General features: G+C 39.9%; 1 protein-coding gene across 1 annotated transcript in view; it reads right to left on the bottom strand.

Annotated features, from left to right (window-relative positions):
• Nucleotides 1–243: 243 nt before the first annotated feature.
• BMS1 (BMS1 ribosome biogenesis factor) overlaps nucleotides 244–18,468 on the bottom strand; it is a 54,568-nt gene continuing 36,343 nt past the window's right edge. Inside the window, exons 14-23 of the mRNA XM_069460250.1 lie at nucleotides 17,565–17,638; nucleotides 16,768–16,944; nucleotides 14,193–14,381; nucleotides 13,923–14,103; nucleotides 13,658–13,716; nucleotides 12,752–12,874; nucleotides 11,671–11,818; nucleotides 11,145–11,320; nucleotides 1,287–1,448; nucleotides 244–820 (exon numbers count right to left, since the gene is read on the bottom strand). Coding sequence (XP_069316351.1) covers nucleotides 590–820; nucleotides 1,287–1,448; nucleotides 11,145–11,320; nucleotides 11,671–11,818; nucleotides 12,752–12,874; nucleotides 13,658–13,716; nucleotides 13,923–14,103; nucleotides 14,193–14,381; nucleotides 16,768–16,944; nucleotides 17,565–17,638 — 1,520 coding nt within the window. The 3' untranslated portion in view covers nucleotides 244–589. The remainder of the gene's footprint in view (nucleotides 821–1,286; nucleotides 1,449–11,144; nucleotides 11,321–11,670; nucleotides 11,819–12,751; nucleotides 12,875–13,657; nucleotides 13,717–13,922; nucleotides 14,104–14,192; nucleotides 14,382–16,767; nucleotides 16,945–17,564; nucleotides 17,639–18,468) is intronic.

The raw sequence follows: 18,468 nt of genomic DNA, 5'->3' as shown, positions 1-18,468 counted from the left end.
GATAGCAATCTCCTGGTCTAAAGCTTTAAATAAGTATTTACTGTTACCTAGCTATTATACTAATATGCAAAACATATGAAATATGATGTAAATGTCCATTAGAGTCAGTTATCAAAGAAGACAACAACAGATCAAAAAACAGAAATCACTACACACCCTTCTCTAAAACTTTATATTAAAGCTGAGGGTTCAGTTTAATATCTCTTTCCCTTCTGGAAGAGTACTCATGAAGGTGGTAGAATGAACACCCACAATCAACTGTCAGGCATTCATCCCTAATGAAAATTACTAAGCCAAAATTAACAGGAAAATATTTTAATGATATCTTTGTAGCACAAAATAATGAAACGGAGATAGGTAAAGGAAAGTAAGAGAATCCACATAACCATAGCTGAGAATGAACATGTGTCCTACCAGTGCTGTCTCCTCCCTCCTCCACTCCTCCTCTCGAAGGCACAGTCTGGGTGATGCATCCCACAAAGACGTCTCCCTGGGGCTCTGGCCCCCCAACTTGCAGTTTACAAGCACTGTGATATCTGAAACCATCTGTCTCTGCAGATCCTGAGGACAGCCCCTCCATTCCGAAGGCTCACTTCAATTGCTCCTCAGCCCCCTTCAGACTGGACTGCTGATTTCTTCTTTCCTTCTGACCCTGAATTCGGAAGAGCTTCTTCTTGAGGTCCTTCTGTCGCTTCAGCTTCTCCTCCTGCTCCTTCTGCTTTACTTGGAAGTGCTCTTTATTGTGCAGGTGCCGCTGCTCCTTGGTCTTCTTCATCTTCTGTCTGTGCACCGTGCTCAGAGCATCCAGCAGTGCAAGGATCTGACAAGACAGACACAGTGAGCATCAGAGCGCCCCCCGAGTCACGGCACGCTTGCATTCTGTGTTTCAGCGGCCAACACCCTGGCTGGTGGTATCACAACTAAAGGCAATCCACGATCCACATAAATAGTAACTCAGTGAAAATTCACCCTCACCTAGGAAATCACAACAGGCATGGAGATACATGTGTGAGCGTATTTTACCTTTACCACAAAACCACCTCAGTTAATCACTCTGTGGATACTGTGTGCAAACAACGAGGACAGAGTGGTTCCCGACATGTGCCTGTTACTCCCTATTAAAATGCACAGGGACTCTGGCCCTTCCTCTAACTTCCAATTCTATTGCCTTGAATAACTCTGGCCCTTACCCTTTTCCTGATGAAAACTGAGAATGCAGTAGAAATGCCAAGTGTGCTACTTTCATAACTAAATGCAACATGTGGTAAGCCACCTGGCGACAGTACCTTCCTTTCGTGAGGCTCACGTATGACGGCCGGTCTCCTCCTGTCCTTCGGCACTTTGCCTGCCTTTGCCTGGGTCTTGGGCTTGTTCTTAAATGGCAAGGCCTTCTGCAAAGCTTTTGGAATGTGCAATGAATTAAAATGTTTCTTTTGCCTCAGAATTGGCTAAAAAGAAAAAGAAAACAAAGACTGTGACACACGTGAACTATGATGTATGTGCATTTAAAACTTCTGCATAAAATCTCATCGATTAACTTTTCCACAAGATCAGTAAAACTAGTCTGCTGTCCCTCAGAAACCAGGACTCAACCATTCATCAAATACAGACCACCTCAGTGAACATTCACAACTCTAGGCAAACAGAAGAGCAGATTATATTCATTTATAACTTCCCAAAAATCAATTGTACCCATTTCTTTGGCATGGAACTATGGGGTCTCAACAGAGCAAACTGAACAGATCCAAAGTTTTTGTTTGTTTGTTTTAGAGACAGGGTCTCACTCTGTCACCCAGGCTGGAGTAAAGTGGCACAGTCATAGTTCACTATAGCCTTGAACTCCTGGGCTCAAGGGATCCTCCTGTCTCAGCCTCCCAAGTAGCTGGACTACAGGTGCACACCACCACATCCAGCTAAGTGTTCTATTTTTCGTAGAAAGGGGGTCTCACTCTTGCTCAAGCTGGTCTCAAACTGCTGACCTCAAGCAATCCTCCTGCATCGGCTTCCAAAGTTTCTTTTAACAGAAAATTCAGGGCACTTATCTTTAGAGGACTGAAGCGATTGTTTTCCACCTTAACAAGAATAATCTAGCTTTTCATCTTGACTATCAAACTCTCTTGATTTAAGGACGGAGTTCTTCCTCTAATCAGCAGCCAAAGCGTCCTGATCCCTGGTTCTAATTAAGATGTTTAACTTTATTCTGTTTCTAATAGAAAGCTGGCTGAAAAAAGTGAGATTCAAACAATAGATGAAGCTCAGGGTGGAGGGGTGGGGGAGCAAGGGCAATATACGTAACCTAAACTTTTGTACCCCCACAATATGCTGAAATAAGAAGAAAAATAAAACAAACAAAAAACAACAGATGAAGACAAAACACTTTACACTGCATTTTCAAGGTAATCTAAGTTCCATTTAAATTAAGTAAAATGACCAAAATTCCTAACTGCCTCAGAAACATTGAAAGTTGCAAGTTTTGCCCTCAGCCTTTACCAAGGTCAGCATCAACTACATAGAGAATATTTCTCTTCTGTCTTTAAATTTATTATTAAAGACATCATCCACAATAATATTCAAAATTCTCTGCTAAGACACCCAAATTGCTTTAAAGAATTCAGAGAAATGTCCTTCTCACAAAAGTGTAAGCACCACACCTGGGTAATGGTACCACATCTTCAAGTATACTTGAATAAAAATTCATGCAAGTTGACCCAAAATTTTATTAACTATTTTATAAAAAGAATAATGCCTGGGGACTTCTGTTTCTAGCAGAAGAGCAGAATGAAACCTCAAACTACCATCTTATTACAAAACAACTGAATAACATCCTAGATTAAAACAAATAAATCTTTTCAAATGCATTGTTAAGCTGTGAAGAAAGTAATGAAGTTCTGAGACCAAAATCTAAATGAAAGTGGGAATCCAGACAGGCACTGAAAACCTGAACTAAACAATACTGACAGGCCAACTATCGGCAAGGCAGTGGAAGGACGAGAACTCTATGGAGCTGTGGGTGGACGCTAAGCTGCTGTGACCCCAGAACACTCCAGGCCTCCTGCACTGAAGCTGAGTACACACGCACCCTGGAGTCCACAACTCCCCCCACCCCGCCCCCGGGGGTCTTCCAACAGAAGTGCATCCACCAAACAACTCACACACCGAAGACCTAGTGTTCAGGGCAGCATTATAATGACCAAGAACTGGAAATCATTTTTATCCATCAATGGATAGAGATAAACTATGACACTGTCACATAATGGAACTCAACAATAGTAATAAATGAATGTCTGCCATACACAAGAATATGGCCGATGCCTCTAAGATAGAATCAAAGAAGCCAAGAAAAATAGTGTGTGCTATATTTTAGAAAACTCAAAATCAGGCAAAACTAATCTCCATGTCAGGAGTTGGGACAGTAGCTATCGTTGAGGAGGAGACGAACAGGGCCTGGGAGAAGGGGCTTCTGCTGTGTTGGGAGTTCTATTGCTTGGTCCAGGGCATGGCGGCTTCAGTGTCCTGCAATTCACTGAGCTGTACACTTAGGATTTGGACATTTTTCTGTATGTATGTTAACATTTCAATAAAAAGTTTACTAAAACATTAAAAATTTAATAAAAAACCACATTGCTTCAATAAAAATTATCACATTAACATTTTAAAAATACATGTATATGGTGGAGGACAAAGTTCAAAGAGTATAAAGTTCAAAAAAATACACAACGAAGAGTTGAAGAGGGAGTGATATCAGCAAGATGCCAATCAGAATCCCCTTGCGCTTGTCCCCCCACCACAAGGATAGCCAAAGCAACAAATAAACAACTATATTTTGATGAAAATAACCAAAGGAGAGTGCCAGAGCACATCAAAGGGGTGGCAAAAATCCAGTAGAACACAGAAACCAGGATGGTCACATAATGGGAAGGCAACAACATGCCTCTGGCCCCCATCTCCCAGTCAGGATCAGCCTGAACCCGGCGGACTGCTCCCTACAGGGAGGACCTCAGCACCCCCTACAAGTGCTAAGCCTAGCTAAGCGAGCCACCTGGAGTCCAGGCTAGCTAAGCGAGCCACCTGGAGTCCAGACAGCAGTCCAGACAGCTGCGCTCCCCCAGAGAAGGAGCTGACACCGTGCCCTGCCCCCACAACCAACGCTGCAGATGTGCCATCTTGGAACTGGGAACTCTGCTGGAGTGTGTCCCGCTGCAGGGGTGAGTAGCCACTGCACCCTTCCATCCCTGAGGCTTTCTCACCCCACACCACCCCCACCTGCTGGCCCACCACCCCTGAGCTGCTGATACACTGTCTTAGTCCATTTAATGTTGCTATAAAATACCTGAGACTGGGTACTTTATTTTAAAAAGACGTTTATTTGGCTCACAGTTCTGGTGACTGGAAAATTCAAGACCTGGGAGCCCATCTGTGAGGCTCTCATGCTGCTTCAACCCATTGCAGAAAGTGGAAGGGGAAACAGATGCATGCAAAGAGATTACATATCAAAGCGAAGAAGCAAGAGAGAGTCCAGGAAGCTGAACTCACATTTATAACATTGCAATCTCTGGTAACTAATCGATGGCACAATAGATTCATGAAGGATCTGCCCCATGACCCAAATATTTCCCACTAGGCCCCACCTCCCAAACATCACCACATTGAGAATCAAATTTCAATGTAAGTTTTGGCAGGGACAAACCCCATCCAAACCACAGCATACATCCTATCCTGAGGTGCCAGGCTGCCATGCTTGGCCCCTCAGAGCCTGAATTGACTTGGCACCCTACCTACTGGTAAATCTGTGCCTTGGTCATCCAGAGCAGTCACACTCCCTGGCACCAGAGCTGAAGCAGTACCCCACTTCATAAAGAACAGGTGCTTTGGCTGAGCCAATGCAGCACATGCATCCCAGGGAAACAAAGCATTGGCTGAGCTGGGGTGCCCCGCCCTGCAGGACAAACAACTGCAGCACCCTGCTTTCCTGGAACTGAACTGACCCTAAAATCTAAACTGCTGAGGCAACCTGCCTCCTCAAGGAGTAAAATGGTTGCTGTGCTGCGCCCTACTCCTCAGAGCCAACCCAAGCTACAGCCGCACTCTGCCATTCCTAAGTACTTCCTGATGCTGCACCTGGCCTCACAGAGCCCAAGATACTGCCATATCCCTCCATTGCAGGGTCCAAAGTCACCACTACGTGGTGCCTCGTCCCCTGGGGTGTGTTGCTACTATGCCCTACTGGCTCTGGTTTCCTAATTGTAGCTGTGCCCTATAATCCAGGGCCTGAAATTCCAGAGCACACTTTCCCAGAGCCAGGCCAGGCTCTGTAGGCCTACGCAGCTGGAGTGCACCTCAGAGCCAAAGGCCCCAGCTTTGTGGGGTACATGCATCTCCCTGTACCTCGGAGTGAACCTGTGCCCCAAATCCCAGGTGCCACAGCAGGTTCACAAGACCCTAAGCCCTGGACCTGGACTCCACAGCTGCTCTGGGCACTTGTGCCCTGGAACCCAGCACCACTGCAGCTGCTTGTGGGTCATGTCAGATCCAATGCCAAGAAGGATCACCTCAGCTAAGACTCTCACTGGGGGGAAAATGAGAACAGGAAGACCCTAAGAGCCCTTGCCATGAGGACTCTAACAGCATACACTGCCACAAACTCCTGCAGCCTAACTAAACCTCTGAGGCACCAGCAGTCATTGCTGATGTTGATCACAGCTGAAGAATTTGCACAGAGGCAGATTCTGTACAGATGCAGATCCCATTGCATCCACTTGGAACCTAAGCCATGGCAGCCTTCCAAACCTGTACCCAAAGACCTGTGTGGATGAAAGTCTCTCCCTAGGAAACACACTCTGTAAAGTTTGGAAGCGGTGACTGTTCCACCAGAATTGCAGACATCGATGCAGGTACATAGGAAACATGACACCACCGAAGAATCACAGTAATTCTCTAGTAACTGACTCCAAAGAAACAAAAATTTACAAATTGCCTGAAAAGGAATTAAAAATAAGGATCTTAAGGAAACTCAGCAAGATACATGAGAATACAAAGAGACAATTCAATGAAATCAGAAAAACAATTAGTGATCTGAAAGAGAAATTCAACAGAAATAGAAATCATAAAAAAGAACCAAACTGAAATCTTGGAGCTATAATAATTCAATGAATGAAATAAAAAATACAACAGCGTTTCAACATCAGACCGGATCATGCACAGGAAAGAATCTCTGAACTTGAAGACAGGTCTTTTGAAACAATCCAGTCGGGGGGGGGAGGCGGGGAATAAAAAAGCTTGAAAAAAGCCTATTGAACTTATGAAACACCATTAAGCAAACAAATGTTTGCATTATGGAAGTGATGGAGAAAGGCACAGAAAGATTATTTAAGAAAATAATCGCTGAAAACTTCACAAATCTTGGGAGAGATGTGGACATCCATATTCATGAAGCTCAAAGATCCCCAAACAGGTTGAACACAGAGAAGTTCTCATCAAGGCACAGTATAATCAAAATGTCAAAAGTCAAAGAGAAAGAGAATTTTAAAAGTAGCAAGAGAAAAGTATCAAGTCACATACAAGTCCCTATTGGACTATCAGTCGATGTCTAAACAGAAATCTTGCAGACCAGGAGAGAATGGGATGATACAGTCGAAGCGCTGAAAGGAAAAAAACCAAAAACTTGCCAGCCAAGAATGTTATACCCAGCAAAGCTGGCCTTCGGAAATGAAGGAAAAATACCCTGTTTTAAATCTCTAGTATGAAGATTAAAAGTCAAAATGGTCAAACATAACTACAGCTACAACAAATTGTTAAGGAATATACAATATAAGAAATTGTAAATTGTGGTAATAAAAATATAAATTGTGAGGGGAGGGTAAAAGTCTAGAGTATTTGTATGTGACCAAAGTTAAATTGTTATTAGCTTAAAGTTGTCTATTATAATCATAGGATGTTTTATGTAAGCCCTCAGAGTAACCTCAAAGCAAAAAACTACAGTAGATACATAAACAAGAAAAGAGACAGGAATCAAAGCTTAGCACTACAGAAAATCATCAAATTCCAAAAGTATACAATAAGAAACGATGCAAAGAACAAAGAATCTACAAAACCACCAGAAAACAATTAACAAAATGGCAGAAGTCCTTAGCTATCCATAGTAGTCTTGAAAGTAGATAGATTAAAGTCTCCAATCAAAAGACAGAGTGGCTGAGTGAGTTTTTTAAAAAGTCAACCATACACTGCCAATAAGAGACCCATTTTAGCTTTAGAAACATATATAAGCTAAAAGTGAAGTGATGAAAAAAGACATTCCACGCAAACAGTAATCAAAAGAGAACAGGGGTAGCTATACTTAGAGAAAATAGCCTTCACGTCAAAAACCATTACAAAAGACAAAGGAGGTCATTATTTAATGATAAAGGTTCAATTCATCAGGAGGACATAACAGCAAAGTACCTAAATGTATATAGCAAATATCAGTGGACATGAAGGAAGAAATACATAGCAATACAATAGTAGGGGACTACAATATCCCACTTTCAATTATCAACCAGATAGAAAATTAATAAGGAAATACTACATTTGATCTGCACTTCAAACCAAAATCCTACAGACTTATATAAAACTTTCGATCCAACAGCAGCAGAACATACATTATTCCCTAACACACATGGAACATTCCCCAGGCTAACCATATGTTAGGTCATAAAACAAGTCTAAACAAATTCAAGAAGACTGAAATCACATCTAGTATTGTTTCCAACCACAACCGTATAAAACAAGAAATCAGTAACAGGAGGAATCTTGAAAAATTTACAAATATGTAGAAATTAAACAACATGCTCCTGAACAACCAATGGATCAAAGAAGAAATCAAAAATACCTTGAGGCAAACAACAATTGAAACACAACATATCAAAACCTATAGGATGCAACAAAAACAGTTCCAAGAGGAAAGCTTATAGCAAGAAATGCCTACGTTAAAAAAAAGAAAGAAAGATCCCAAATAAAGAGCCTAACATTACATCTCAAGAAGCTAGAAAAAGAATAAAATAAATCCAACATTAGCAGAAGAAAGAAAATAATAAAGATCAGAGCAGAAATAAATCAAATAGACAACAGAAAAACCATGGGGGGGAGGAGAAATCAATAAAACCAAGAGTTGATTCTTTAAAAAAATAAACAAGAATTGGCAAACCTCTAGCCAGACAGACTAAGAAAAAAAGAAAGAAGATTCAAATAAATAAAATCAGAAATAAAAGTGGAGACATTACAACAGATGCCTAAGAAATAAAAAGGATCATAAGGGACTATTATGAACAATTATATGCCAACAAATTGGATAACCTAGAAAAAATGGACAAATTTCTAGAAAAATATCACCTACCATCTAAGATTTAATCAGGAAGAAACAGAAACAGAAAGCTTGAGCAGAACAATAACAAGATGGCTTCATGACTAAATTCTACCAAACATTCCAAGAAGAATTATTACCAATACTTCTTAAACCCTTCCAAAAATAGAGGAAATACTTCCAAACACATTTTACTAAGCCAGCATCACCTTAATACCTAAGCCAGACAAAGAAACAACAATAAACTATAGGCCATATCTCTGATAAATCAAACACTGATACAAAAATCCTCAATAAAATATTAGCAAATGGAATTCAACAATACAAAAATCCTCAATAAAATATTAGCAAATGGAATTCAACAATACATCAAAAATCAAGTGGGATTGATTTCTCTACTAATTTATCCCTGGCACGCAAGATTGGTTAAACACATGTAAATCAATCAATGTGATATATCACATTAACAGAATGAAAGATAAAAACCACATGATCATCTCAACTGATACAGAAAAAGCATTTGACAAAGTTCTGCATCTTTTCTTGATAAAACCTCTTAATGGTACAAGTATAGAAGGAAAGTTCCTTAACACAGTAAAGGCCATTTATAAAAAATCCACAGCTAACATAATAATCAATGGGGAACAACTGAAAGCTTTTCTACTAAGATTGAGTGCAAGACAGGGATACCCACTCTCATCATTTTTATTCAACACAGTACTGGAAGTATTAGCAAGAGCAATCAAACAAGAAAAAAACAACAAAAACCAAAAAGCATCCAAATCAGAAAAAACAGTAAAATTATCTCTATTTGCACATGATATGATCCTCTACATAAGAAAATCCAAAGATTCCACAAAAAACCCTGTCAGAACTAATAAATGAATTCAGTAAACTTGCAAGATATTAATACAAAATCAACATAAAAATCAGTCGCATTTCTATGTACAAATAATATTAGACTTAGCTGCAAAAGAAATCAAGAAAACAATCCCATATTTAAGAATAAATTTGGCAAAGGAGGTGAAAGATAAGAACACTGAAAACTATAAAACATTGATGAAAGAAATTTAATAATACACAAATAGGCCGGGCACGGTGGCTCACGCCTGTAATCCTAGCACTCTGGGAGGATTGCTTGAGGTCAGGAGTTCAAGACCAGCCTGAGCAAGAGCAAGACCCCGTCTCTACTAAAAATAGAAAGAAATGATCTGGACAGCTAAAAATATATATATAAAAAAAAAATTAACCAGGCATGGTGGCACATGCTGTAGTCCCAGCTACTCGGGAGGCTGAGGCAGAAGGATTGCTTGATCCCAGGAGTTTTAAGTTGCTGTGAGCTAGGCTGACACCATGGCACTCTAGCCCGGGCAACAGAGCGAGACTCTGTCTCAAAAAACAAACAAACAAACAAACAAACAAAAAAAACCCAAAAATAAATAAAGATATTCTATGTTTGTAGATTGGAAGAATTAATATTGTTAAAATGTCCATACTACCCAAAGCAAATAGACAGATTTAATGCAATCCATATCAAAAGTCCAACAGCATTCTTCACAGAAATAGAAAAAACAATCCTAAAATACATACAGAACAAAAGACCCCAACCAACCAATGCAATACTGAGAAAAACAAAGTTGGAGGTATCACACTTCCTGATTTAAAATTATATTACAAAGCTATAATAATCAAAACAGTATGGGATTGGCATAAAAACAGAAACACAGACCAACGGAACAGAACAGAGAGCATATAAGTAAATTCAAACATATTTCATATCAATTAATTTTTGACAAGGGCAACCAAGAGGACACAATGGGGAAGGAATCTCTTTAATAAATGGTGCTGGGGGAACTAGATTTCTACATGCAAATGAATGGAAATGGACCTTTATCTTACACCCTATACAAAAATCAACTCAAAATGGATGCAAGACCTAAATAAGACCTGAAACCATAAAACTCCTACAAGAGAACATAGCGGAAAATCCCCTTGACCTTGGCAATGATTTCTGGATATCACACCAAAGGCCAGACTACAAATTGAAAAATAAATAAGTGGACTATATCAAACTAAAAAGATTCTGCATAGCAAAATAAACAAATCGTCACAGCAAAATGAAAAGGCAACCTATAGACCAGGAAAACATATGTGTAAACCACATATCTGATAAAGGGTTAATATCCAAAATTTATAAAGAACTCTTACAAACTATTTTAATAGTAGAAAAACAAATAACCCAATTAAAAAATGGGCAAAGGACCTGAACAGACATTTCTCCAAAGAAGAAATAAAAATTAACACAGAAAAAGGGGAGATAAGGTAAAAAAATATAAAGAAGTCGATGTGTAGGATGAACAAGTCTAGAAATCTAATGTACAATGAGAGGACTATAGTTAATAAAAATGTATTCTATTGGGGATTTTTGTTAAATATGTAGATTTTAGCTGCTCCTGTCACACAAAAAAAGTAACTGTGAGATAGCAGATACGTTAAGTCACTTCGCTATAGTAACCATTTCACTGTCTATGTTTTTTATATCATGTTGTAAACCTCAAATATACACAAAATTTATTTTTAAAAAAAGTTTAAGTCTCTTTTTCAATCCAGAAGAAAAACCCCACTATTACCATTTTCCCATGTTCCTTTTCTAAAACATTCTATGAATATACAATTGTTCAAATTTAATGTTAGACTTTATACTTTAAAATTCAAAGCACATAAGATATTACATATAAAAACATCTGTGTGACTCCCTATCTGTAAGAGCAGATGCTGCCATCTGCGTTAACACACACACAACCTGTACCTTATACAGGGAATCCTTGCTGGGCTTTAGTTTGATGCCATGGGCAAGCCTGAGTTGACCTGTTGTTCGCATCCCTGACCAGGTGTCTTTCTCACCCACTGGTTTCAACAAAGATGTGACTGGGTTATAGAAGGCTGGAATGGAGACAGGATACCATGTTCGCATGAAGACAATATCTGGAAAGAGAGGAAATTTACTTTAACATTTTCAAAAGAAGATTAATATCCATTTCGCCAAGGAAAAAAACCCCAAATTTCACCACAAACTTCTCTACCTGGTTGCACAGTACTCGAAGAGGGACTTCACTAAGTAAATTACTCGTATATCACAACACTTTTACGGAGGGTGACCAAGGGGCTGCAGACACAACGTGAATGGTCACGCTGCATAATGTGCTCCAACTGGGGAGAGGTGGAGCTGACTCTGACTTTCTAGAGACTTGAACTCCAACCTCTACTCAACTCTCGCTAGAAAACAATAATGAACAGTAATACACTGCCTTGCATACGCCACAAAGGATATTTACCACTCATCAGCAACTTATCCTCAAAGGTGGCCCGGAAAGCTCCTTCTGGAGCCCGGAGTGCTTTCTTGATCTGTCCCCTTATTCCACTGACAGTTCGAATCACAGCACCTTCAAATTTGGCCACCTCCAAGGCAGAATTAAACATTCCCTACAGGCATATAAAAATAAAAACACATACACATAGAATCATATACTTTACCTCTATGTTCATAAATATATCCTTGGTTAAAAAACAAGAACAACTAATTTAAGGATGATATAATAATCAAAATGTATTTTGCCCCCTAAAAGTGAAATTACTACCTCAAAAAGAATACAACTTTATTTTATTTTCCCCAAAATAACATTAATCAAGACTCTACTGTGGGCTCATTAGCATACTCATCACTGGTATCTCTGTAGAAGAGAAAGTCAAAGAGGTATTTATTAGACTGAACTGGCCTAGGTAGCCTTTGCTGGTATCTCACAGGTTGGACTGCAGCTCAAATTCAATTACTTAGGTGCATGCACTTAAAAACTAAAAAGAGCTAGACAAAAGCCGGGGGTATTATTACATTATACGGAAAGAACATTTTATGATCTTAACTGTTTTTAATGGAAATATGCCCCCTAATGAAATTTTCAATAAAAGCTGCTCAAACTAATCTCCCAAAATACTGCAGAACAGTGTGTCCATTTCTCTGCATTCTTGCTAAGTTTCCTATAAATTGGTTTGTCTATTTTTCTACTGAATGGTTAAACATGTGATTTTTTCCCCTTTCTTAACACAAACCAAAAAGTAGGAAATAAAACCCAGTGCATAAAATTATATATTTTCAATATCAGTTCTGTGGCGGCTTCACATGGGAGCAACAAGTAATAGCCTCAATTATGAAATATGTTTTACTTCACCTTAAGATTTTTCAGCATATTTAGGTAACACAGAGACCAACATAAAAAAGTAAATGAAAATATTAAAGATCCAGTTTATAAAAGATTTCCAATACTTTTCTGAAAACATTAGACCCATAATTTAGAGTATTTCATTCCTCCTTTAACAATATATACATTTATAAATATGTGACTATGTAGATATACAGACCTTAATAAATGAAGTGTTCTTGAAAATTTTATATGGAAAACCAGTTAGCTTTAATTTCTTCACAATTTTTATGGACTTATCCAGATCAAGGACAACTCCTGTGGCAGCTATCCGGAAATCAGGCTAAAAGGAACCCCAAAATTTGAATGTAGGAATAATATCAGCAAGACAAAACCTACAATTCTCTGTGATGCAATAAATTACCAAGTGTACTTCGCTTACAATCAGCTAAGGAAAGAACAAGAGAGAACATCTGAACATGAAACACAGTATTTTAACAGAAACAATCTAAAATTTTAATACTGGTAAGCCAAACTAATGATGATAAGTTGACTACTTTCCTGAGACTGATTTCATAAGAACATAATTTCACAATCTATTTGGAATGAAATGGAAAATAAAAATACAGTTGCAATGTTTAAGAAATTAAATTTTGGCCCTCTAGAGCAGATTCCCTCTGCTCATTATTTTGTTTTCTTCTCTGTTAAATGGGGCCAATGAAACTTACTCTGACGGGTCAAATGAAGATGAGTGAACATACTTTGCTAAGCCAGCATGACTAGGAGGGTAAACTCATGTCTAGCTGGTCTAGTACGTATCCTCAGTACCTAGTTAGTATACTGCTTAGCACATGAGGAACACTGCATAAGTACTTTCTTAGCTAAATACGTCCCAAAAATGCGCAATAAATTATCTTCATATCATTGTAATTCTTCTACTTCGCCATATCTACTCCCATACCCTACTTAAAAGCATATAGGAAGATTAAAAGCAAAAAGAAATTTACTTTATATTACATATTAAAAATGAGTAATTTTCGACTCAAAATTTCATGTACATAATAATCCATATTCAAGATATATTTCTGAAACACAATCTATAAAATAAACCATCCAAGGCAGTTACCATCATGCCACTGACAGACTGTATTGCCAAGAACCCAGTTCCCTGCGGAGTGACAGGACCTTAAAGAAAACAGGAAAATAGGGAATATAGTAAACCACAAATTCTGGATTCTGTCTTACGTATATTACTCCAAAACCCCCCACCCCCCAAAAGACAGAAAAATCTTATGAATTGGGATTTCATGAAAGGAAAAGAACAAAGCTATAATGACACAGCCTAAAGGTTTAAATTAACCTACAAGCAAGTTATTCTAATCACATTTTACCCCAAAAGGTCGCTCCACAATGCATGTGCTGTGGGGTATATTTTAGAAGCCTTTGTCTTCCATTGTGGTCTTCAATATAATAAAGTGGGATGGTCTGAAACCGCCTCCATCCTACAGAAAAAATTACTGGATCTCGCGACTTGAGAATTTTCTTATACCAGCGATGTTTCTTCAGACGCATCTGAGGGAAGAAGAGAGTTCAGTAAGATGCCCGGTGGAGAGCACATCCAAAGACCCTCAGTTGCCAAACATGCAGCACAGGGCACCTACCTGCACATATCCGACATTGCCCTCACTGTTGCCCAGACCACCCAGAACAACTGGGTAATGGGGGTCAAAGTTCAGCACAAATTCACAAGGAACATTCTCAATCTCAATTCGGACATACATCCCAGGTCGAAAACCCTCATACTGAACTCTGGCTTCATCATCTTGATCTTCAAATTCTGCCCGATTAAGCTGCATGTAAGAGGGGGGAAACTCATAATGCCGTTATTTTTAATAAACATAAGATTAATATTAAAACGTGAGTACTTCCTAAATAAACCAAGGACAGAATTATTTAGCCATAACCTATTAAAAATAATATAAATTATTTTTATATTTTATATAAATATCCCTACAGTTTGTTCAGAATATGTCCCAACTGTTTTCTTCTCTGTTGCTCCAACATTCAGCAAATGTAAACAGCTCTGAGAGGAGCCCTGAATGTCCACACTCAAAACTTCCCCAGTCCACACCTTCTTTTCTTACTCTCCAATTATTTCATACTTTTTCCTGTCTTTAAACACCCAACACCTCCTCCCTCATCCTCACTCTCAGCTGATGCCTGTTTCCTAACTCACTTGAACCTAAAGAACTTCCATTGTCAATCCTGTACCACGTTTACACCTGTATCCAGACTCTGCGCTGCCAAATAGGTAGCTACGTGTGGCTCCTTAAATTAAAATTAAATAATATTTAAAATTCAGTTCCTCAATCACACTTGCCACACTGCAAGTGGTCAACATCAACATGTGGCCAGTGGCTACGATATTGGACAGCACAGATATGCATGTCCCTGAAGGCAGAAAGTTACTACATACCAACCATTCTTGCTGGACTTTATTCCAACAGACCTGCCCTCTGTTATTTCTCTCATCTTAAAATCATCTTTTGACTCCACTTCCTCTATCAACTACTGCTCCATTTCTCTGCTTCCCTCTGCAGCAAACCCCACAAAAGTTCTCTACAGTAGCAGTCTCCAGTTCCTTTGCTCCCATTCTCCTAAATCCATGAGAATTGGACTTTCACTCACCACTCTATGAAAATGCTTGCCAAGGCACTAAAGGCCTCCACCTTCCTACTCCAGTGGTTAGTTCTGTCTACATCGTGGTCAACGTAACAGAACTGAACAATGTTTCACCTCCTTCTACAGGTGGCTTCCAGCATGCCTGGCATTCTCTGGAGATTTCTTCTCCCTCTTGGGCACTGCTCGGGCCCCACTGCTGCTCCCTCCTCTCACCCACATCAGTCCTGCTCCACCTGCCCCATCTCTGCACTCACTCCCCAGGCCATCTCGTGGCTTTTAAGTAGCCATCTATATGCTGAGGACAGTACATCTGAGTCCCTGGCCAGACCTCTCTCTCTAGACTTGACACTCCACTGTCTGAGCATACCTCAAACCTACCCAACCCCACAAATCACCTTCCCAGACAAGCCTGCACCAACTAGAGGCCTTCCTACCTAACTAATGACAACCCATCCTTCCAGTTAACTTCTACTTGTCATCCTCATTTCCTCGCACACACCCCACATTCACTCCACTAGGAAATCCTACTGACTTAGCTTTCAAATAAAGTATATCCAGATGTGACTCTTTGTCTCACCTCTACTGCCACCTCCCTGGTTTGCGCGTGACTGAACTTCTGCCAGAGCAATCCTTTCAAAGGGAAGCCGATCATGAATATCTGGCCTCTGCTCCAAACTGTCCAAGGGCTCCCTTCACTGAGTGAAAATTCAAAGTCTTTTACAATGGCCCACAAGGCTCTAAGTAACCGTAAGTTGTAAATGGGCTGAAGCAAAGACTTCAGAACTGGTTTTACATTTGTTATTCATGTCTGCCAAAGATCAACATAGACTTGTAACCACTAAGTTAATGACTAATCACGAGATACTTCTTTGACTAGATGAAGGCCCAGGTTGAGCAAAGCCTTTCAACCACATTTTCACAAATCATATATTTAATTTGTATGGTCCAGCTTACAGAGATGCTCGGTGGCCCCACTAACAAAGCACAACTCAGACACTACCAACTGTAAACACCTCTCTGTGTCTCCTTCAGAGTGAGATCATCACCTGAAACAGCCTGCTCAGCACCCCCAGGCACGAAGGCCACACTATCTCCCTTCATCTCCACATCTGACCTTACACTCAATATGTCCTTCTGAACTCCGACCGAGAAGAGTTCTCAGAAAACTTCCCCTGGAGAGCACTGGTATGTGCATAAGCCACACAGACCACAAATCAGGGAGCAGCAGCTGGAATGTGAAGCCAACACTTGCACTGAAGTGAATAATACACTGTCTCAAATCACTATACTGTGAGATCCTCAAAAGTGACCACCATGTCTCAGTGATTTCTGCTTCATCTGCACCTAATGGTTGGTATAAAAAATAGGTAATGATATTTTTCTGGTGAATTTCGGACTGAAGGAGCAATTAGATCACCGCATGAATAAACACACTCACATGCATCTCGACCCAGGAGTCAGGATGAAAGGCACAGAAGCAGGTCAGAAGCAGAGACCCAAAGTTAGGTCGGTTATAGCCTTGACAAGAGACTAAGAGGAACTGAGTTTTCTTACCTGTGCTTGTTTCTGCATTTCTCCTTTAAGATCATCAAAATATGTGCTTTCTCCTTCATCATATTCTGCATCAAACATCTCCTTCAGTTTTCTCTTCTTATCTAAATGCTTTTTCTTGGCACTTTCCTCTGCATCACGGTCAATTTCTTCCTTAACTTCTTTCTCTACATCTTTACTCTTAAATTTCCAAAAAAGAAAATTTTGTGAAGTTTATAGAGATCTTTTCTTTAATCATTAAAGCAGAGTTTAAAAGTTCTATTTGAGCCGCAATACTCTTAGTTATGATCATAATGAATAAAACAAAACACAGCCTTTATCTCTAAATAAAATGGTATTGCTACAGGAAACAGACACCTGCATTACGATTAACCGTCATTCCTTAATCTGGCTGGGAATGCCAAACAGGAATAAAAACAATAGTAAGTGTCCTCAACTCAGGTGCTTCCAGACACTGTTCTCAGTAAGTACTAGGGAGAACAGAGAATTTGCTTTTTTAAATGACAGTTAAATGTACAAAGAGGAAGATGATGGCAAAAGGAATGGTGGAGAGGAAGACCCAGGGGCTAAAACTTCCATGAATAAAAAATTATAAATGAGTATGGCAAGAAGGGGTAGTAGGTGTCATCAAAAGACCAAGAGTAACAAATAAACAAATAACCTTTTATCTGTCCCGACATCTCCACACTTTCAGGAACGAATCTCTCTATCTGGTCTATAATCTTCACAGATAACAGGTACGATTTGCATTTCTCAATATAGGCCTCTTGAGCTGACAGCCGGCCATGGCAAAGTCATACCTTGGTATCTGGGCCTGATTTTCCCTTGTGCACGTCCCCTGTCTCCAGGTCTTCAAAGTCGCCGTAGAGCTCCTCTGAGAAAAGAAAATCCAAAGGCTCCTCTATAAATGGGGCCTGTGTGAGCCACCAGGACCACCTGCCCAGGCAGGCTGTGCGCTCTGCATTCTAAACCTCGGTCTTGTTGTTCCCGTTACCATACATACCAAGAGGGTTCTGCACTTACAAAGGCTTTTTAAAAAAATTGTTAGTATTTCATCATCTGTTTAGGTAAAGTAAATGGATCCAATCCACACTTCCATACTTTATATCGAAATCCCACTTAGCCAAGAGCTATTAACACTCTAGATGAGAGAGACACAGAGGTGGCAGGCATGGGCCAGCAGGGGAGTCCCCAAAACCAACTGTTCAAAGAGTGAATAGAAAAGCCCTGGCTTGGCCGGGCGCGCGGTGGTTCACGTCTGTAATCGTAGCACTCTGGGAGGCTGAGGTGGGAGGATGGCTTGAGGTCAGGAGTTCGAGACCAGCCTGAGCAAAAGCGAGACCCTGTACATACTAAAAATAGAAAAATTACCTGGCATGGTGGCATGTGCCTGTAGTCCCAGCTACTCAGGAGGCTGAGGTGGGAGGATCACTTGAGCCCAGGAGTTAGAGACTGCAATGAGCTATAATCACTCCACTGCATTCTAGTTGGGGTGACAGAGCGAGACTCTCTCTCAAACAAACAAACAAACAAAAAAAAAGCCCTGGCTTGATAACAGCATATAGGAAAAAGAGTCTTGAAGTAAGTTCAACACAACACAACCATGTAACACACCTAGGGAAAATCTTAGATTCTATAAAGTATAGAAAATAAAATAAAAGTAAAGCCCAAAACAGCACCAGACCCACAGGAAGTGCTCATTCA

Source organism: Eulemur rufifrons, chromosome 28 (genome assembly GCF_041146395.1).
Source record: "Eulemur rufifrons isolate Redbay chromosome 28, OSU_ERuf_1, whole genome shotgun sequence".
NCBI lineage: Eukaryota > Metazoa > Chordata > Mammalia > Primates > Lemuridae > Eulemur > Eulemur rufifrons.
The sequence above is the reverse complement of the archived record's forward strand: the minus strand, read 5'-3'. Positions and strand labels throughout refer to the sequence as shown.